Source organism: Sceloporus occidentalis, unplaced genomic scaffold (genome assembly GCF_023333645.1).
Source record: "Sceloporus occidentalis isolate IW3139 unplaced genomic scaffold, rSceOcc1.0.p SCAF_1, whole genome shotgun sequence".
NCBI lineage: Eukaryota > Metazoa > Chordata > Lepidosauria > Squamata > Phrynosomatidae > Sceloporus > Sceloporus occidentalis.
In genome coordinates, this window is record NW_028316981.1 from 220,036,586 (window position 1) to 220,058,038 (window position 21,453).

Here is a 21,453-nt window from a genome sequence, read left to right on the forward strand (position 1 = left end):
CATGAAGCTGCAAAACATTCTGCAAAAATACAAATGGTCAGAACCAGGAGTGATTGGATGCTCTTCTAGTTGATTTTCAGTATGAGAATGAGGTCAAGCTTGTGTCTTCCTTGTTGGGGTGTGGAAAGACGCACTGTGTCCACCACAACCACCTACGGAGTTGAACCACGTCAACAGGATGCCAGCGAGAAGGATTTTGAAGAGATGTCTGCAACTGATAACGACACTAACAAGCCTTCACTCTTCACGAGGGCTTTAATAAATAAGTTACTTTGCCAACCAAACAACCATAACTACAAAAAAGATAGGCAGTTACATAACAACAACTGTCATAACTGACACACTGTGACAACCCACTCTGAGGAAAATGGAGGACCTTAAATGTCCTACATTTTGGGCTGAGTTTTGTCCTGCAGTTGTCCTACAGTTTGGTCTAGATTTTGTCCTACATTTTGTCCTGGGTTTTAGTGGACAAAATGGCAATCCTATAGTGTGCCTCACCATGCAATAGGAGCCTTCCTCCTTTTGTGGTTCTTCCCTTAAATCTGACTTGTTCTATGGGGACTAAACAACACCACACGCCCTATAAGAGGTGATATGATAACCCTGTTTAAATATTTGAAGGGGTGTCATATTGAGGAGGGAACAAGCTTGTTTTCTGCTGCTCCAGAGATTAGTACCCGGAACAATGGATACAAGCTCCAGGAAAAGAGATTCCACCTCAACATTAGGAGGAACTTCCTGACAGTAAGGGCTGTTTGACAGTGGAACACACTCCTTCCTCAGAGTGTAGTATAGTCTCCTTCCTTGGGGGGTCTTTAAACAGAGGCTGGATGGCCATCTGTCAGGGATGCTTTGATTGAGAGTTCCTGCATGGCAGAATGGGGTTGGACCGGATGGCCCTTGCGGTCTCTTCCAACTGTATGATTCTATAATATAGTCACCTTACCTGCAGCCACTGGTCCAATCCCTATTGGATTTGCATAAGCTTAGACCGGAAAAGGAAGTTAAACTCTGCAGCACACCGCATCTAGTTCATTATTAAACTTTCTAACTGCTCTGTCAGAATTGTTTTCTCCTTAGGAAGAAGGAACTGTTATGGGCATTGTGTTGTTGATTATTGTTGATGTGTCTTATAAGCCAGTCAGTATGTTTTTGCTACTGTGTGTAAATAAATATTTTATTTATTTATGAAATAAACAGATGCAACAGCATTAGGTCTACTTGTGTATGGTCATTATATTTCCACGCTTTTCACTGCAACTTTTTTTTAGTTTAATATCCCAGCTTTTTCCCAGCATAGGATCCAAGGTGTTTTACAACCTCTTAAAAACACAATACAACTAAAAATCTCATGGTACCAAAGTTAAAACACAATTAAACTGAACCTCTATTTTTATATAAGCGGGCATTTAATATATAATCATACCAGGGTGGATTTTATGGCGTATGTGTGGTTTAGTCATGCCTTTTAACTATTGCATATTTTTATGCAATTTATACTGTTTTTATATTATTTTGTTTTAAAATTTATTGTAATGTTTTTAAAAATGTTCTTTATCTGTAAGTTGCCTTGGGTCCCTTCTGGGAGAAAGGCAGCATACAAATGAAATGAATAAACAAATAAAACACGAGTTTAAACACAAGTCCACTCATCTGGATGAAATAGAATATTAATTCTGTTTTAAATGCATTTATACGTTCAGATATGCTCAAACCATATGTAAGTGGTTACACTAGAACTAGTTACTTTGGCATACACCTGAATGATTTTTTTACTTCTTAGATCTACTAAACCTAAGATTTCAAATAGTTTTTACAAATTTCTGCACCATATCTGATCCTGTAAAGTTGTTGACAGTTTTCTGTTAAAGCCACCCTCATAATATGAGAGGTATATGTCTCATTCTGCCCAAGACATTTAAATGCACACTGTTGTAACATTTCAGAAAGGTCTTGCATTTTCTGAAAAGTCTGTCTAAACTTGGAAGCCATTCTTCTGTGCAACCTGTGCTTATTTACTGTGTAAGAAACTTGTGTGTGCATTGTAGAAAGGAAAATGTCCTCCTCTTGTGCTCAGAGCCCCTTCTTTATTACTACTGTAGGGTCAGGAACAGATAGTAAAAACAGATTCTAAAGATAAGATCATGCCTTCGCTCAAATTAAGCCCACCATCCCTTGAAACAAAGAATAAAATAAACACAACCTAAGGGTCAGCAAGGCTCCATTTATTTAATGCTCAGCACCTGTTTTTAGGCCTGTTACAGACTGCCAAAATAAAGCTGCTTCGGGTCTCTTTGGAGGTATGCTATTTAAATGATGCATGGGTCCTAAGAGTCCGGAGGTTGCGCCAAAGCCACACTCCATTCCTAAGCACCGGAGTGCAGCTTTGGTGCAGCTTCCGGATTCTTAGGGTGCATGCATCATTTAAAGAGCATACCTCCAAAGAGACCCGAAGCAGCTTTATTTTGGCAGTCTGTAACAGGCCATAGCTACTACTCTGAAATACATCTTTAATTTAGTAGAGCTAATGCAATGATTGTAACCTGATAGACTAACATTTATTTTTTTTAAAGTTCAGTACATTCTCAAAATGTTTTTTTTTCTCCTTAATTACACATGTTGCTGTTTTTAGTCCTGATTTTTGTTCTTATAACATTTATCTTTCAGCTTTGATTCTCAAACAGGCTTTCTTTTCCAGATTCTTACCGTTTATGAGTGCTGCCAATAAGTGGTCTCTTGAGTTCATCCAGCTCAGTTGAAATGATATGGGGAGGAGACGGTTGATGAGAAGAGTGGAGGAAAAAGAAATCTGAGGAGGCATGGAAGAAAAATACTGAACGCGTACCAGTTGCATTGGCTGTTAAAAATAAAATGTGCACTCAGCAACATGGTTCAATTTATAGAACGCTGTCCTTTCACAGTATTTATTTAAACTGCTATGGCTGGTGCAATATTTAACAGAGTTAGAACAGAATAGCTGATTTAAGTCTCAGTAAAGGACATTAACATTATTTAGTTGAAGTGTGTAATGGGATTATTTTTCTTACTGTTTGGAAAGAAATTTCATAGCTCTCCAACATCTTTCTTTTTATTATTACCCATACAGTAAATATCATCCAGACTTTCTGCTTCTTTTTGCCTTAATAAGTAATAGTAGCAAGACAGATATCTTTATCCAGTACCGGACATTACTTTTCAGCACCGAACATTTTTAAAAGTTGCTCACTCCCATGAACACCAGTAGCATTAGAAGATGAGCTAGTAGCTAAGAGTAACAGCTGGGATGCACTGTCTGTGTAAAGAAAGATGGCCATATCTGCCTGATGTCAACATAATAAATACTGCTAATCAACTTGATATTAAATCACTTCAAAAATGTAAATACACCAACTAGGTATTACCAAAGGATCTTCCAGCTTGAAAGAGCTGCAGTTAGATGCCTCTTTGAGACAATATCCAAGTTCATTAAAAAGAGGCATGAACCTGTGTGATAAATTCCTGGTTATGTGGATGAGACCACCTAAACATCCTGAAGATACTAGGGAGGACCAAGGCCTAGCGCATGTTGTTGATAAAACAAATGACTGTGTCAGGGCCCCCTTCCAGGTCCCCTAGCCATGCATTTATTATTATTGCTTGAAGTGCTTGTTATTGTTGGTTAGAAGGAGTTTTGGTTTTAAAGTGTGTAATGAAGTTGTGAACAGGTGCTGAACCTAATGATAGGAAAGAGAAAACATTGACTGTTACTGAAGTCTCTGGATTGTGTAGCCTGGGAAGGAATGTAAGAGACCGAGATACTGTGGGCATGTAGAGGATTAGAGGATCGTAGCTGTGTCTTTGAAGCCACTTCTGGCAAAAGTTTGTTAAATAAATTCTTTCTGGTTCATCTATGAAGTCTGGTTAGAGTTAGATAGAGAGAATGCCAGCGTTCAAGCCATCCTGAAAGTGCTGCATTTTTGTGTCTTTGACCATTCTGCTATGCAGCCCTCTAAGCGTCAGAACTCTGCCGCATAAGCTGCAATTGATTTATTTCCTTGCCTCAGTGTCTGGATGTCAGTGCCTGCTTTTTCTTGCCAGAATGGATCTTCAAATCAGGCACAAGACTAGTCATGACGGTGTCAAAGTCCTCTTGTTCAGGTGCTCCCCCACTGTACAAATTGACCAGCTACTCCATGGCACCTCCTTCTACCTGCACTGACACGTAGTGTACCTTGGCCGCTTCTAACATGAAAGTATGCTACCGCTCCCCCATAAATCTTCCTGCCCGGGTCAGGAAAAACAGCAGCTTCTTGGGAATCTCCCTCAAAAGCAGCCTTCAGGCCCCTGTCTGTGTAGGGCTTGGCAGTGGCTGACCACTTGGGGACACTTTTTTCCTTTTATACAACTGATGGTGTTCTGGTATACTCTGAGGACTGCATATCCTATGTGGAAATGGTACAAAAGGTGTTTAAAAATGGTTGGACAATCAGCTGTATGTGAAACTTTCTAAGTGTGAGTTTTACAGAAACAAAGTTGGACTACTTTGGCTATCAAATTTTGAGCAAAGGGTAGAAATGGACCCAGCCAAGGTTCAAGATATGGTAGGTTGGGAGGCCCCCAAGAGCAGACAACAGTTGCAGAGCTTTTGTGGGTTTGCAAACTTTTATTGCCAGTTCATACCCGACTTTGCTCAGATAGCTTTGCAACTGACTGACTTGTTAAAGACAAAGCAGGGAGATGAAGAGAAAAAGGAAAAAAAACCAGTTACTGAATTAAGTGGAACTTCGAGTGCCAGGAGGCTTTTCAAGAGGCTGTTCACCTCTGAGCCCATCTTAAAACATTCTGATCCTTTGGAGCCTTTTGTGGTTCAGGTGAAAGCCTTGAATGCTGCAGTTGCTGCAGTGTTATTACAAAAGGACAGTGAAGCCAAATTGAGACTATGTGCTTATTTGTCTAGAATTTTTTTAGAAACAGAGAAATTGGCCCATTTGAGGAAAAGAGTCTCATGCGATTTGGTTATCTTTAATTGTCTGGCGGCACCTGTCAGAGGGGGTCCCTGTCCTATTTGAGGTGTGGACATACCATAAATATGTGGAGGCCTTAAAGACCCCATGTAAATTGAGCCCTAAACAGATCTTTTACAACTTCCAACTAAAATATTTGCCTGGTGGAAAAAATTCCTTATCAATACGGAGAAAGATTCTAGGGAATATCATCAAATAGACTGTTCGTAGGCACTTAGGCACAAAATTCAACATGGGTTTTTGAAAAAGAAGTCATGCCAATCTGATCTCATAGTTTGAAAGAGTTGCAAATTTGGTAGAGAGGGGTATGTTAGCTGTGGACGTAGTGCAACTTCATTTCAGCAAGGTCTTTGACAAGATCCCCTATGGTATCCTTACAAAAACAGTTTTTAAACAGAGGCTGGATGGCCATCTGTCAGGAGTGCTTTGATTGTGAGTTCCTTTATGGCAGAGGGTTGGACTGGATGGCTCTTGGGGTCTCTTCCAACTCTATGATTCTGTAGACAAGATCCTGAAGTGTAAATATATATCACTGAATAATAAAATTTCTGTCTTCCAAGAGCCTACTATACAGTCACAAAACAGCCCTATAAAGGTATCATTGTCTTGTGGATTTTGAATAATATTGTGCTTTGCTGTTTGGCCAACATGGCTACTCCTGGATATGTTTTCTACTATGTATTGTCCTTCCTAGGACGACTTGTACATTATTTGTAACAATGTCTAAGTGATTTAATATGTCCATTTTTAAAGAATATTTTTTAACTATTAGATATGTCATTAACAAGAATCAAATAAAATATGACATTTATTTGTTTTATTTATATTTATATACCGCTATTCCAAAGATCATAGCGGTGAACAGCAAGTAAGCTAATTAGCAAGTAAGCTAATTTGCCCCCAACAGTCTGGGTACTCATTTTAGTGACCTCAGAAGGATGCAAGCCGGAGTCGAGCTTGGGCCCTTTTGCTGGTCTTGAACTCGCAACCTTGTGGTTTTGAGTGAATGGCTGCAGTACAGGCATTTAACCACTGCGCCACCAGGACATACAAGATGTGGAGTGACACATTACATTGGGCTGTCTTTTCTTACCTGGCAACTGAATAGGTGATAACCCAAAATGTACATTCCCTCCATTTCTTCATTCCCTTTGATGACAGCCACAGAATTTAATGCAAAACCAGACAGCTGCTCTTTCCTTTATCTCTCTGGGACTTAGCCATTTTGTCCCTTCCCTCCCATGAACAATTGGAAACCGAAACTGAATAGCATTCAGGGGATGACACTCTTGGACTCAGGTGCAGAGACAGGACAGTCCAGGTGGAGTGAGCGTTCCCGAAGAATGGCCATGTCCAGCCGCCTGTTGCATCAGAGAACTGCAAAATAAGGTGCGCTTCCTTCTTCCGACCATATGTTCTCCTAACCCCAAAGGAAGACAAGGCACAAAATGTATGACATTCAAGAAAAACGAAGGACATTCGAAAATAAAAGCTAGTGTCTACATGAAGGGAAGTAATAGCACCACTGTATTCTGCTTTTGTGTCCACTTCTGGGCACCACAATTCAAAAAGGGTGTTGAGAAGCTGGAGCGCACCCAGAGGAGGGTGACTAAAATGGTGAAAGGGCTTGGAAACCATCAAGCCTCATAAGGAGTGACTTAGGGAGCTGGGTATGTTTAGCCTGATGAAAAGAAGTTTAAGAGACATGATAGTCATGTCCAATTATCTGAAGGGATGCCATATCAAAGAGGAAAGAGGCTTGTTTTCCACAGCAACAGAACAAAAAACTGGAAAATGTGTATTAACAGTGGAATGATAAAGGAAACTAACATGCTGTACAGATCAGCATTATATGCCGCCTTGGGGCAGAGTGGGGGCGTGGTGTCCGCACACTGTCTACCCTGGCTCCGCCTCACACTGTCCGCCTGTCATGCACTATAGTGATGGCGAACCTATGGTACGCGTGCCAGAGGTGGCACTCAGAGCCCTCTCTGTGGGCACATGTGCCATTGTCCCAGCACAGAGTTTGTAACTAGAAAACCAGAGGGACATGGCACTTTGCAATAAAGAAGTGGGTTTGGGGTTGCAGTTTGGGCACTCGGCCTCGAAAAGGTTCACCATCACTGCCCTATCTTCAATGCAGCAGTTACATGCGCTGTGCTGAAGAAGTGACAAAAAGCCGCCACGGTGGTGGCTAGGACACCCTTTCTGTGGCGCAAAAAGGAGCTGTGGAAAGGCCAGATCGTGTAGTTGCCACGGCCCCAATTCAATGAGGAAAGGGGTGGCTGCAGGCTGCTCCAAAGAGGTGGTCTGTTGAGCCCCTAAGTCCCACATGTTGTTGACGGTCCACAAACTTTGCTGTCTTAAAAAGCTCGACACATTTTGGTCTTGTCACAAACTGGCCTTCTTCAGGGGCTATTGTAAAACGAATAAAAGCACACTCATAGAAATGCGAATTAACTTAAATTAATCCATTTATTTACAGCTTTATTACATATATACGATGGCCGAAGTGGCGGAGACGCTGACTCTGTTGATTGCAAGATGGGCAGGTTGGCATTTCGAGACCAGGGTGCCAGATAATGGGGTGAGTTCCCATCACTAGTCCCAGTTTCTGCCAACCTGGCATTTTGAAAGCATGCAAATGCAAGTAGATAAATAGGTACCACTCCGGTGGGAATGTAAACAGCATTCTGTGCAATCATGCTGGCCACACGATCACAGAGTAGTCTCTGACAACGCTGGCTCTTCGGCTTAGTCATGGAGATGAGCATTACCCCCTATGGTTGGATACAGCTTGACAACCTTGTCAATGGGGAATACCTTATTATTATTGTTGTTGTTGTTGTTGTTGTTGTTGTTTTGTTTGTATAGTAAAAAGTATTCAGCTGTATTTCCCTTCTTGGGATGAGCCTCTATCTTGGTCTAAATGCCTTCCTGGCTTGTGATAGTAAAGCCCTCAAGAGGAAGGCTGCACTATTCTGCCCATTGCTGCTCAGCAGCAGCAGCCATGGAACCATAGAGTCGGAACAAGAGGCCAGAAGGGCCACCCATGATGACGCAGTCCAACCCACTTCCGGCTCAAGGCGGACGCCATTTTGGATTTCCTCCCGCACCGGAAGTTGGGGATGGAGAGACTGGAGAGGCCCATTCTCTTGCACCGGAAGCGGAGGAACCATAGAGAGGAAGGCAGAGCGGCCCTAGTCCTGACGGACCGGAAGCTGCGCCACACGGCGCCTGCGCACTGAGGGCTGGCCTGGTGGGCAGCCGGCTCCGCCGCGCCTGGAAGGAAAGAGGGAGAGCAGAGCGGGCGCCTCATCGTCTGCCTCCCGCCCCCGGGCCTCGACCTGGACCTCGCCGGCCGGGAACCCGAGCCGGGCGCCAAAGCAGGTGAAGGAGGGAGGAGGCCTGGGCTTGGTCTGTCCAGGGGCCTCTCAGAACCGGGAGTCGGGGAGGGCGTGGGCCGGAGAGCAAGGAAGGGGAAGGAGCCTCCGGGCGAAGGCGCTCTTTTGGGGACCAGGGTCGGAGGGGAGGGCCCCTGGGGCAAGGGTCTCCCCTTCCCCCGGGAGAAGGGTCCCTCTGAGCAGGACCTCCCTCCTCAGCCCCCACCCGGCCCTTCTCTTAAGGGAAGAAGGGGAGGTTAAGAGGTGATATGAGAGCCCTGTTTAAACACTTGAAGGGACGCCATATGGAGGAGGGAGCAAGCTTCTTTTCTGCTGCTCCAGAGAAAAGGACCTTTAACAATGGATGCAAGGAAAAGAGATTCCAGCTCAACATTAGGAGGAACCTCCTGGCAGTAAGGACAGTGGATTGAGAGTTCCTGCATGGCAGGATGGGGTTGGACTGGATGGCCCTTCTTGGGGTCTCTTTTGACTGAGAGTTCCTGCATGGCAGAATGGGGTTGGACTGGATGGCCCTTGGGGTCTCTTTTGATTGAGAGTTCCTGCATGGCAGAATGGGGTTGGACTGGATGGCCCTTCTTAGGGTCTATTTTGACTGAGAGTTCCTGCATGGCAGGATGGGGTTGGACTGGATGGCCCTTCTTGGGGTCTCTTTTGATTGAGAGTTCCTGCATGGCAGAATGGGGTTGGACTGGATGGCCCTTCTTAGGGTCTCTTTTGATTGAGAGTTCCTGCATGGCAGAATGGGGTTGGACTGGATGGCCCTTCTTGGGGTCTCTTTTGATTGAGAGTTCCTGCATGGCAGAATGGGGTTGGACTGGATGGCCCTTCTTAGGGTCTATTTTGACTGAGAGTTCCTGCATGGCAGAATGGGGTTGGACTGGATGGCCCTTCTTGGGGTCTCTTTTGATTGAGAGTTCCTGCATGGCAGAATGGGGTTGGACTGGATGGCCCTTCTTAGGGTCTCTTTTGATTGAGAGTTCCTGCATGGCAGAATGGGGTTGGACTGGATGGCCCTTCTTGGGGTCTCTTTTGATTGAGAGTTCCTGCATGGCAGAATGGGGTTGGACTGGATGGCCCTTCTTAGGGTCTATTTTGATTGAGAGTTCCTGCATGGCAGGATGGGGTTGGACTGGATGGCCCTTCTTAGGGTCTATTTTGACTGAGAGTTCCTGCATGGCAGGATGGGGTTGGACTGGATGGCCCTTCTTGGGGTCTCTTTTGATTGAGAGTTCCTGCATGGCAGAATGGGGTTGGACTGGATGGCCCTTCTTAGGGTCTCTTTTGATTGAGAGTTCCTGCATGGCAGAATGGGGTTGGACTGGATGGCCCTTCTTGGGGTCTCTTTTGATTGAGAGTTCCTGCATGGCAGAATGGGGTTGGACTGGATGGCCCTTCTTAGGGTCTATTTTGACTGAGAGTTCCTGCATGGCAGGATGGGGTTGGACTGGATGGCCCTTCTTGGGGTCTCTTTTGATTGAGAGTTCCTGCATGGCAGAATGGGGTTGGACTGGATGGCCCTTCTTAGGGTCTATTTTGACTGAGAGTTCCTGCATGGCAGGATGGGGTTGGACTGGATGGCCCTTCTTGGGGTCTCTTTTGATTGAGAGTTCCTGCATGGCAGAATGGGGTTGGACTGGATGGCCCTTCTTAGGGTCTATTTTGACTGAGAGTTCCTGCATGGCAGGATGGGGTTGGACTGGATGGCCCTTCTTGGGGTCTCTTTTGATTGAGAGTTCCTGCATGGCAGAATGGGGTTGGACTGGATGGCCCTTCTTAGGGTCTATTTTGACTGAGAGTTCCTGCATGGCAGGATGGGGTTGGACTGGATGGCCCTTGGGGTCTCTTCCAACTCTGTGATTCCATGATTCCATGATTGATTACTATGATTCTATTATTATTATTATCCCCCCCTCTGCCATTCCAGCCCTCATTGGGATGGACAGACCGTCCCAGTTGTTCCTAACATTCCCTATAGACTCATAGAGTTGGAAGAGACAACAAGGGCCATCATCCCCTATGTTTTGCAATTGGACTGTTTTTAATCTTTGTCAGCCGCCCTGAGTCCCAGTTTTAGGGAGAGGGCAGGATAACAACAACAACACTAATAATGATAATAATAAACAACAACAGGAGGGACCCTCCTCCTGTTCCACGTTGAGGCTCCTTCAGGGCAACGGTGGCGTGCCCTGCATCCTGGGGTCCGAAACAGACTGCGGAAATAACCCCCCTTGAGACTGCTTTAACTGCTCAACGCTAGGGAATTCTGGGAACTGTGTTTTTAGCGAGGCGTTGGGACTCCTCTCACGGAGCTCTGGTGCCACGATAAGCATTGAACCAGGGCAGTTAAAGCGGTCTCAAGGTGGGTTATTTCTGCAGTCTGTTTTGGCCCTTGGTTGGGTAAAGCGCTTTCTGTTACTCTAAAGCAGTGGTCTCCAAACTGTGCTCTTTAAGGGGTTTTGGACTTCAGCTCCCAGAATCCCAGACTATTGGCTAACATGGCTGAGGCTTCAGGGAGCTGAAGTCCAAAGTCTCTTAAAGGGCACAGTTTCAGGACCACTTCTCTAAAGAAATACTTGAGGCAGGGAATGCTTCCTCTCCTACTGTATGTTCGAAGTGTTTCTTCACATAGATGCTTGTTCGGGCTCCACTTTGTCAGGTGTCCAGCATCTTCAGACTAGACCTGACCCTCTTCCATCTGTTTTCATCAGAGCCTTTGGCAGGAGTGATCAATGAGACTTAAAAATTCAGGAGCTTCAGATGGTATTGGCCAAGGAGAAAAGATGCTACAGCGAAATTAAGAGGATTGGCTTTGCTGGTGCTTCAGAGAGTGACTTCTCCACACAGTTCACTACTAGGTTTCAAAGCGAATGATGAAAACTCTGAGCTGCTGCTCCTTAGAAGTATTCCAGGTGATCTCCAAAAGGCTCTAGCTTGCAGTCCTGTATACTCTTATATTGTCCTTAGTCAAGCTTATGTCTGAATAGATATGTCTATATTGTTCATAATAATAATAATAATAATACATTTTATTTATAGACCGCTATTCCACAATGATCAATTTATGATCATGTTGTGCCAGCAGAAATGAGAAGAACCAAGATATACTTGGAAACAAATATATAAACAAATCTTAACAAGAAAACTTGCAGGGGTAGCTGTGTTGGCCATTTAACAAATGCAGACAAAAATCCATCGGTGATACCTTCATTGGCCAACTGAAATGCACAATATATTTGTTGCAAGCTTTTGAAGCTCCATGGGCTGCTTCATCAGGCAAGATGTTACGAACCAAACAGGAGGGGGAAAAACAATTGGAAGCCCTGTTGAGATGCAAATGGACTTTAAATTTCCTGGACTTTGAAAATCTTCCTGTTGCCAAAACGAGGAGGAGCTTGCCTACGAAAGTTATCCTTCTCAGCATAACATCTTTACTAAGGACTGAAACAACATGCAAGCATCAGACTAACATCTCCAATTGTTGTTTTTTCCCCCTCTCCTGTAACATCTTGCCTGATGAAGAAGCCCATGGAGCTTCGAAAGCTTGCAACAAATATATTGCGCATTTCGGTTGGTCGCTAAAGGTATCATTGATGGATTTTTGTCAAGAAAACTGTTTGCCTTTGTTGTTGTGTGCCTTTAAGTTGTGGCAAACCTATCGCAGGCTTTTCTTGACAAAATTTGTCTTTGCCACTCTCTGAGGTTGAGAGAACGTGCCTTGCCTAAGGTCTCCCAGGGATCAAGCAGACGGGTGAGCTTTGCTTGGCATGGGTCACTGTGGTCCAGAATGGATCACCAGCAAGGAGCGGGGTTTTTTGCTCCTTTTAAGGCCAGGTTTGGGCCATCTTAGGCAGTCTCAATGCGTCTTCTGGCTGATCTGGGACACAGGTAATCTACATGCCACACCCCCAAAGTGTCCCAAAGCCATTGTTTTTTGCCTGTCTGTTTCAGGTCCCAGTGGACAAGTAGGAAGTGAAACTGGTCTTCCTAGTCCAGCACTCAAACCACTACACCATGCTGGCACTCCTGAAACAAACACAGGCCCTACTTAGATGCCAAAGTAAATGGTGTTGCCTCAACCATTCGTGTGCTGAACAGGGCACTAGGGCCTCTTCTGTCCTCATCAAAGGAAATGCTAATCTCCTCTTCCCTCATATAACACTAAATCGAAAATGACTTGAAGGTACACAACAATATATCCCCGTGTTTTTCAGAGTATTCTGGCTTATCTTTTGGCCTGATACAGCCAAAATAAAGCTGCTTCGAGTCACTTTAGAGATATGGTGTTTCAATGATACATGTGTCCTAAGAGTCCAGAAGCCACACCAAAGCCACGCTCTAGTCCTACCTCCAAAGTGACTTGAAGCAGTTTATTTTGGCTGTCTGCATAGGGTCTTTTGTCACTTCTTCTCTCCTCCTGTCATATTTATTCCCTATCCCTGTCAATTTCTTTCCAGCCTCTCCTATCTTGTATTTCAGTCACTTCTTACTATCGCATCTTCCGTTGTTAATCCCATTCTACTCTATTCCATGATGATGACTGAAAAATCTTTCACTTCATTTTCTAATTTTCTTCCAAACCCTCTTTGGCATTTTTCTTTCAGAGGAAGTAAACCATCCCTTCTCCACTCTTGGCCTGTAAAAGTTTTCTGTATGCCAGGCACCTCTGTTCTCCTTCCACTTCTTGCAGGCAGGCAAGCATGTGTACACACAAACATGGAGCCTTTATCATCCCAAGATGTTCTTCTGAGGTAGCGGCCATCTTTATAGCCAGAAGGTGCTTGTCCACACTAGATTACTCACAACAGATTGCAAGTACAGTGGACCCTCCACAATCGAGGGGGTTAAAAGTCCAGGACCCCTGTGAAAGTGGAAAAACTGCAAATAAAAAAAAAGTTTAACCTGAGAGAACACCTCTCTAGGAATCCCTTAAGTCCCCCCAGGGCAATTCTATGGTCAGCATCTGCCAGAAGTTGACCATGAAATTGCACTGGAGGACCTACAGATGCCTAGAGAAGTGTTTTCTCTAGGAATATCTAGGTCCTCCAGTGTGATTTTGGCCAAAGTTGACGAAAGTCATACTGGAGGAGCTAGAGATTCCTAGAGAGAACATATTAATCAAATCCATGAATAATCAAAGCCGCAACAATCAGAGCGGCAAATGTGGAGGGCCAACTGTAAAATTAAAAAAATTATACACCCAAAAATGTACACAGACTTAGGCTGCATCCACACTGCATAAATAATCCAGTTTGATACCACTTTATCTGCCATGGCTCCATGCTATGGAATCTTGGGATTTGTAGTTTGGTGGCCACCAGAGCTCTCTGGCAGGTAAGGTTTAATATTTTAGAAAACTACAGTTCACTGACATTGAGCCATGACTGTTAAAATGGTGTCAGACTGGATTATTTATGTGATGCAGATGCAGTGCAGGATATCCACACACCTCAGCAAACGGTGTAAAACGAAACAGTAGTGTATACAGTCATGCCTCCATATTTGCGGCTTTGATATTTGCTGATTTGATTATTCACGGATTTCATTAATACGTTCTGTCTAGGACTGTCTAGGTCCTCCAGTGCAACTCTGTGGTCAACTTTAACTAAAAGTTGCACTGAAAGACCATTTGTAGCTACTCCAGTGCCATTCTATGGTCAGTGTATGTTGGACATTGACCACAGAGTTGCACTGGAGGACCTAGAGATTCCTAGAGAGGTGTCCTCTCGGGTAAAAACAGTGTTTTTGTTATTTGCGGTTTTTCCATATTCACGGGGGTCTTGTTTCCCTAACCCTAGCAAATATGGAGGGACAGCTGTATAACTATAATAAATTACTTGCATACAGAAACACTAGAAAAAGAACTGAAAATTAATACACAAATTGATTCAAAATGAAACAGAACTAGGACCAAAATATATGCTTTGGAGGAAGGCAGGGATGATATGGCCTATTTCCAACTGCATTCTATGAGACAACAGGAACAGTAAACGAAGTGCAACTTTTAGGTTAAAGATGGGTATAAATGAATGGACTGTAATAGAAAAGGTAGAGTGAAGACTGGGAAATTGGAATAAAGGTTAGTTGGAAGAATGAGAATTAGTTGGACAGAAACAGCAGTGTCTCCACTCATCTGTACCCAGAAGGTCTAGCAATAGCATGTACCTTTCTATACAGCTTAAAAGTGATCTCAACACTCCTTAAGTGGTTTATAATGTGTAAGCCAATTGCCCCCAACAAGCTGAGTAGTCATTTTATACCGACCTATGAAAGGATGGAAGGCTGAGTCTACCTTGGAGCCCTCATGCGTAAGTCGAGGCCAAGTTTTGGGGCCAAAATTATGAATTTTGCTATGACCTGTGGATAGGTCGAGGGTAAAATTTAGGGGCATATAGCAAAGGATCTAATAGCAAAGCCAAACAACGTCAACGAACTTACAAAATTCCAGTAGACATAACTCTTTGTGCTTACTCTTAAGGTTAGATGGATGAGACAGTAGAGGGGGTCAGTGCTTCCAGGACAGATTATACTCTTGGTTTTCACCAAGGGATGGTTCCTTCTTTTAAATAATAGTTAAGATACAGTACTTAAATTGACCCATGAATAAGTCAACTCAGGTATTTTTGGGTCAATGTTTTGACCCAAATTTCTAGACTTATACATGAGTATATACAGTAGGGGTTACTTGGGAACAGCTATTGCCCAATTCTCAGTGGTGGTTGCTCCCTTCTCCAGCTGCCACAAAAAGGGAATGGTCTTCCTTGCCCTAAGATGATGAGTGAAGAACTTATTATCAGAAATCAAAAGTAGAAAAGGCACAACGAAAGGGAAGAGAGGTAAGAGGAACAGGTCAGCAAAGAGTATCCCATCCCACAAGGAAAATAGACCACACTCAGTTCCAGAATAGATGTATAGCCGTTGATGTAGGCAACTGAATTCAACTATTATGCTTCCAGCTTCACCGTCCCATGCCTTGTGTCTCATGCCTTTTAGATTTTAAGTCTTAGGGCTGAGACTGTGGGGTGAAACAGACCACCCCAAAAGGGCAATTTGGTGCAACCCTGGTGCCACCTGCCCCAGCACCACAGAAACCACACATTGCGGCCTCAGTCTTCCCCAGAGTTGCCCCAAATGGGAGTTGAAAAGATCAGCTCCTATTTGGGCCAGTAAAAAGCTGCCCTAGATGGCCCATCGCAACCCCAGGGCAGCTTCAAGCTGTTCCACAGGTGTGCGGTGTGAAAACACCAGACCCCCAGTGCGGCTTGAAGCCACTCCCATCTGAACAGCTGGGCAGCTTTGGGGCATGCAGGGTCAAAACACCATGCCCCCAAGCCACCCAGAAGCTGGCTTTTCTGGGCTGTCTGTTCAGACCCTGTATTAAGTACAGGTATACCTGAGTTAATAAAGTAGATATGATCCTGGGCATAATTTCAACGAAAGTTTGGTACCAGATGCAAAAATAACATGAAAGAATAGGGATAAATGTGCACACCACTGAAAAGAAGTGCAGTGTGACACAAACCTATGCTTTTTAAACATACTGTTGTTGTTATTTATTTATAAAGCGCTGTACATAAAAACAATAAATATATAAGAGTAAACCTGCCTATGGAGTACAATCTAAGAAATAATAGGATAATACATATAAAATACATAGCAATACAGGAAATAGTTCAATAAAACAGGCAACAAAAAAGAACATCAAATAGCAAATGATAATCACGCAATGCCTGGGAACGCCTCTCTGAACTGGATGGTCTTCAGCTCCGTTTTGAAGCTGGTTAAAGAAGTGATGGCCCTTGCTTGTGGGGGAAGAAGGTTCCAGGAGTGAGGGGCAGCAAGTGAAAAGGGAGATTTATCTGCTTTCCCCGTTACTTTTTGTTTTGCTGCTCACACACACTCAACAAGGGATTCTCTAGGGAGAATCTGTTTATCTTGCCTTTTGTAGGCAGCCACACACCGCTAATAGTATTAGATGGAGCAGGAGCCTCTTACCCACCTCAACCTTTGTTGCATTGTTTGCTGCAGATAGGCTGCTGCAGTTCAGCACCAATATCTCTGCTTCTCCAGCCCTTCTTCACTATCTTCCAGTGCCAATGCTACTGAAAAATATTCTATCTGGACAGAGGATAAGGAGGAAAGGATAGGGGCTATCTGGGCATAAAAAAGATGTTGTAAAAAGGAGCTGCTTTGTCAGAGGCATTGAGGTATGCATATAATTATTTCTGTAAGCTGTTTGAGGAGCCTTTTGTTATTGTTGGATACCAAAACATTATATAGGGCTTAGCATCCTTCCTCCAGCATGGCTATTGGAGAGCCCTTGATAAAAAATATTTTCTTTGGTTAGGAACTAGACCTGTCACTTCTTGGTCTCATCCCTTCCTGATATTAGTGTTTTCCATAGTGAAAACGAAGTTGCATTTGTTTTATTTTTTTAGCGTAGCTAATTGGGCATCAGGAACCCAACAAAGTAAATAAGAGACTACCTCATTGTTTCTTACTTTAAAAAAATATTTAAAATCGCAATCTGGCTGGTCTTAAATCAGTTCTAAGGCACATTCATGGGCCACCAAGTCCAACTTCCTACTCCATGCAGGATCTGCAGGTAAAGCACCCTCAGCAGGGGAGCTGTTCCCTCTTCTCTGTGACAGCCCTTGAAGTCTTTAAAGACTGCAATCATGTCGCCCCTCTGTTATTACTTCACCAGACTGAACACGGTCATGCCCAGTTCCTTCAGCCTTTCCTCATATGTTATGTTCTCCATTTGTTGTTATGTGCCTTCACCTCATTTCTGATTTATGGTGACTCTAAAGTTTCTGTTTAACTTGCCTGTTTTTGTTTGTTTGTTTGTTTGTTTATGGTAAGATTTGTTCAGAGGGAGTATGATTTGCAAACAAGCTAGTAAAATATGGATTAGACAATGCAACTGTTAAATGGATTTGTAATTTGTTGACCAGCCAAACCCAAAGGATACTCAGCATTGGTTTCTCTTCATCCTGGAAAGAACTGACCAGTGGGGTGCCACTGGGTTCTGTCCTGGGCCCAGTGCTATTCAACATCTTTATCAATGACTTAGATGAAAGAATAGGGAGCATGCTTATCAAATTTGCAGATGACACAAAATTAGGAGGAATAGCTAATACCCCAGAGGAAAGGACCAAAATTCAGAATGACTTTAATAGATTAGAAAGCTTGGCTGAAGGTAACAAAATAAAATAATAAAATGAATTTCAATACAGAGAAATGTAAGGTACTGAACTTAGGGCAAAAAAATTGAAATGCATTGATATAGGATGGGGGACACCTGGCTGAACGAGACTATGTGTGAAAGGGATCTAGGAGTCCTAGTAGACCACGAGTTGAACATGAGTGAACAGTGTGATGCGGCAGATAAAAAGGCCAATGCAATTGGGCTGCATCAATAGAAGTATACTATACTATATACTATACAATAGAAGTATAGTGTCTCAATTAAGGGAAGTAATAGTCCCACTGTATTCTGCCTTGGTCAGGCCTCGCCTGGAATACTGTGTCCAGTTCTGGGCACCACAGTTCAAAAAGGATGTTGAGAAACTGGAGTGTGTCCAGAGGAGGGCAATCAAAATGGTGCAGATTCTGGAAACCATGCCTTCTGAGGAGAGACTTGTTTAGCCTGAAGACGAGAAACTTAAGAGGTGATATGATAGCCCTGTTTAAGTATTTGAAGGGGTGTCACATTGTGGATGGAGCAAGCTTGTTTTCTGCTGCTCCAAAGAATAGGACACGGAACAATGGATGTAAAGTTATAGGAAAAGAGATTCCTCCTCAACATTAGGAGGAACTTCATGACAGTAAGAGCCATTTGACAGTAGAACACACTCCCTCAGAGTGTCACAGAGTCTCCTTTGAAGGTCTTTAAACAGAGGCTGCATGGCCATCTGTTAGGGGTGCTTTGAGTTCCTGCATGGCAGGGGGTTGGACTGGATAGCCCTTGTGGTCTCTTCCAACTCTGTGATTCTATGATTCTTTTTGCTTGAGAGAATGTGACTTGCTCAAGGTCTCCCACTGGGTTTCCATGGCTATATATAGAGTGCACCCAAAGGGATGCTGTCAATTTGTGTATCACTATAACCACATGTGATGGTTATAGGAGGAGCAAGTATAGTTTTAGCTGGGCATCCAGGATCAGGTTTGAATGGAGTACGCTCAAATTGCAATTTTAGACTGCCCAGGGAGTGTAACCTCCATCCAGCACAAGCTGAATCCCAGTTCCTTGTTCTGCCTTGTGAATGCCTGGGAGCACCTCTGTCTTGTCTGGATTAAACTTCAATTTGTTTATCCAGGCCATTACAAGCAGATACTGGTTTAGCTTCCTTGGAATCAGATGGGAAGGAGAGATAGAGTTGGGTGTCATCAGCATGCTGGTGCTGACACCCAACCCCAACAACACTGGTTAACTTCTCCCAGCAATTTCAAAGCTATCTCTAACAGCCAGGTCTGAAGCTGGATTGAAATGGGAGGCTGGATGAAGATGAGTCAGCAACAAGAGATAAAGAAGAGGCAGAACTGACCAAAGTGTAAATATTTGGATCTTTTGTTTTCATGCTTGTAGGTTTGATGCTTTGTTGCATCTGTTAACCAAGTAAGTTTGGAGGGGCAGAGAGAGACTTACCCACAAGTAGACATGTGAAGGCCTGGAAAATGAAAGACAGAGAAATGGGAAGGGACCTTTTCCCCCACCATTAACTTATTTACTTGAAATATTTTTAAAATTTGAATTATGATATACATTATTTTAGAATGATAAATAAAATGTTCCAGATTGCAGTATTCATATACTGAATATGAACTTCAGATAATAAATATTGCATTTACCTCCCTCCCCCCAAATGATGGTTTCTAAAGATACTTAGGACTTTTTGTTGGAAAATGAGCTGAAGAATACAAAATACAGTGGTCCTTCCACATTCACTGGGGTTAGGTATGAAGGATCCCCATGAATGTGGAAAAAACCACAAATAAAAAATCACTATTCTTTTTACCTAAGAGAACACTCCTCTAGGAATCTCCAGGTCCTCCAGTGAAACAGCATCTGTCAGAAGTTGACCGTAGAATCATGCTGGATGACCTACAAATGCCTAGGGAAATATTTTCCCTAGGAACTTTTAGAGCCTCCAGCACAACTCTATGATCAGTTTCTGGCAGAATCTCTCTGGAGGACCTAGGTATTCCTAGAGAGAACATATTAATCAAATTTTCAAAAATCAAAGCTGCAATGTGGAGGCCCAACTGTATCTTCCAGTATTTAGTTCAGGAATGCAGCCTCAAATTCAAGTCTTTTGCACAATGCAGCCTCAGTCTTCTCTTGCATTTCCTCTGCTTCCCCCATGATCTTTTTGTAGACAAGTTGGTAAAATGCTTTTCCACACTGGTCCTTGTGTGGATTGGCAGTTCCAATTTATATTCTATTCTGTTTCTATACTTAATGAGACAGTGGCACCTTTATAAGCTGTGGTTTGTCTTAGCAGCTATTTTTAGATTAAGATGCAAATGACATCGTATACAGTCATGAAGTATAATAAATTATTTTCATATTTTCTTTCTAACAATATTTATCATTAGAAACCATGACAACTCCAGGAAAAGAAAACTTCCGCTTAAAAAGCTATAAAAACAAGTCTCTGAATCCTGATGAAATGCGTCGCCGGCGTGAGGAAGAGGGCCTTCAGCTACGGAAGCAGAAACGAGAAGAGCAGGTAAACAGGAATTCATTCATACACAGTAAATAGGAGAAATCCTGTAATCAACTGTGGGGTCTGCTGGTCTGGATGTTGTTTGACAGGGGAAAACCTATGGTGCAGGGAGACCAAAGAGCTGATTGCCTTCTGGAAACTTTTCAGTTGCATGTTTGGTCTCCCTAAGCTTCTGCCTTTCTCATTGCATCCTTTTAGCTTCGTAAGGATGGGTCTTCCTTAGAGAGAACTTTTTATTGGTTCACTCTGACGAGGTGTGCAGTTTGGTGATATATAGGGTTGCCATAATTCTCTACTAAAAACCGGGACAAACTATAGGACAGAATTTAGACCAAAATATAGGACAATTGTAGGATAAAGTTTAGCCCAAAAAGTAGGACATTTAAGAAAAATGGAGAACCTTAAATGTCCTACATTTTGGGCTAAATTTTATCCTACAATTATCCTATATTTTGGGCTAAATTCTGTCCTACATTTTATCCTGGTTTTTAGTAGAGAATTATAGTGATATAGCAGTCGCAAGTATATTTCTATGCCGTTTATCAGTGTACTTAAGCACTCCTTAAGCAATTTACAATGTGTAGCTGATTGCCCCCAACAAGCTGGGTACTCATTTTGGCAAATTTGAAAGGATGCTAGGCCTCTGGCTGGTATCAAACTCACAAACTTGCAACTGTGAGTGAATGGCTGTAGTACAGGCATTTAACCACTGCGCCACCAAGGCTCTCTGATATAATAAAGTGTTATTGCCTTTATTCTTAGATACAATATATGTAATGCAATGCACAATTAAATTTTAGATTGGATTTTTTTAGCTTTTTATGTATTACTGGAATCAAGTGAACTAGATGTGTCTTGTCATTTGTTGATTTGACCAGATCATGAAGTTTGATAACAGACATGAAGAACTAAGTGTTAATTGCCATTTTCTCTCTCAGTGAGAGGTTGATGGTTTATATACATTATGGTAAAAGTATCTGGTCCAGATATTTTGTCTTTGTACGGCTATTCTCTATATGGGCAGAACCAGCATAAACGGTGGGATTTCTTTTTATATTCTAGGTGTGCTGTTGAATAGACTTTCTAGCTAAGCTCGTCTTGGATGTTCAGAGAAACTGATATCCAAGCACATGGATCATTGGCCCTCCACACATAGCAGAATGTGTCTTTCGTTTGTAGTAATATTCAGTGGGCAATTTTGTCATGGTAGATAATTTCCTTCCTGAGTCACAGATACTTTTATGGTCACTATCATCATTCTGGAACCACTGGGGCTAGCTTGCATCTGGGTGTTAATAAAGCAAAATGGATTTC

General features: G+C 43.0%; 2 protein-coding genes and 1 non-coding gene across 5 annotated transcripts in view; 1 reads left to right on the plus strand and 2 right to left on the minus strand.

Annotated features, from left to right (window-relative positions):
- LOC149323481 (F-box only protein 40-like) overlaps positions 1–2,810 on the minus strand; it is a 42,731-nt gene extending 39,921 nt beyond the window's left edge. The window contains 1 exon segment of the mRNA XM_089489019.1: positions 2,710–2,810. The gene's annotated coding sequence lies outside the window, so the exon portion shown is untranslated.
- Positions 2,811–8,235: 5,425 nt separating this feature from the next.
- LOC149323482 (importin subunit alpha-5) overlaps positions 8,236–21,453 on the plus strand; it is a 69,618-nt gene continuing 56,400 nt past the window's right edge. The window contains exons 1-2 of one of the 3 annotated variants that reach the window (XM_089489023.1): positions 8,236–8,396; positions 20,009–20,142. In XM_089489023.1, the coding sequence (XP_089345149.1) occupies positions 20,014–20,142 (129 nt within the window). In that variant the 5' untranslated portion in view covers positions 8,236–8,396; positions 20,009–20,013. Of the gene's footprint in view, positions 8,397–11,163; positions 11,320–20,008; positions 20,143–21,453 lie in introns of those variants that run through there. The other 2 variants (XM_089489021.1, XM_089489027.1) reach the window with 2 other exon arrangements.
- Positions 12,438–12,569, minus strand: LOC149323483 (U6atac minor spliceosomal RNA). Its single transcript, XR_016279604.1, has one exon. It is a non-coding gene; the product is annotated as a U6atac minor spliceosomal RNA (small nuclear RNA).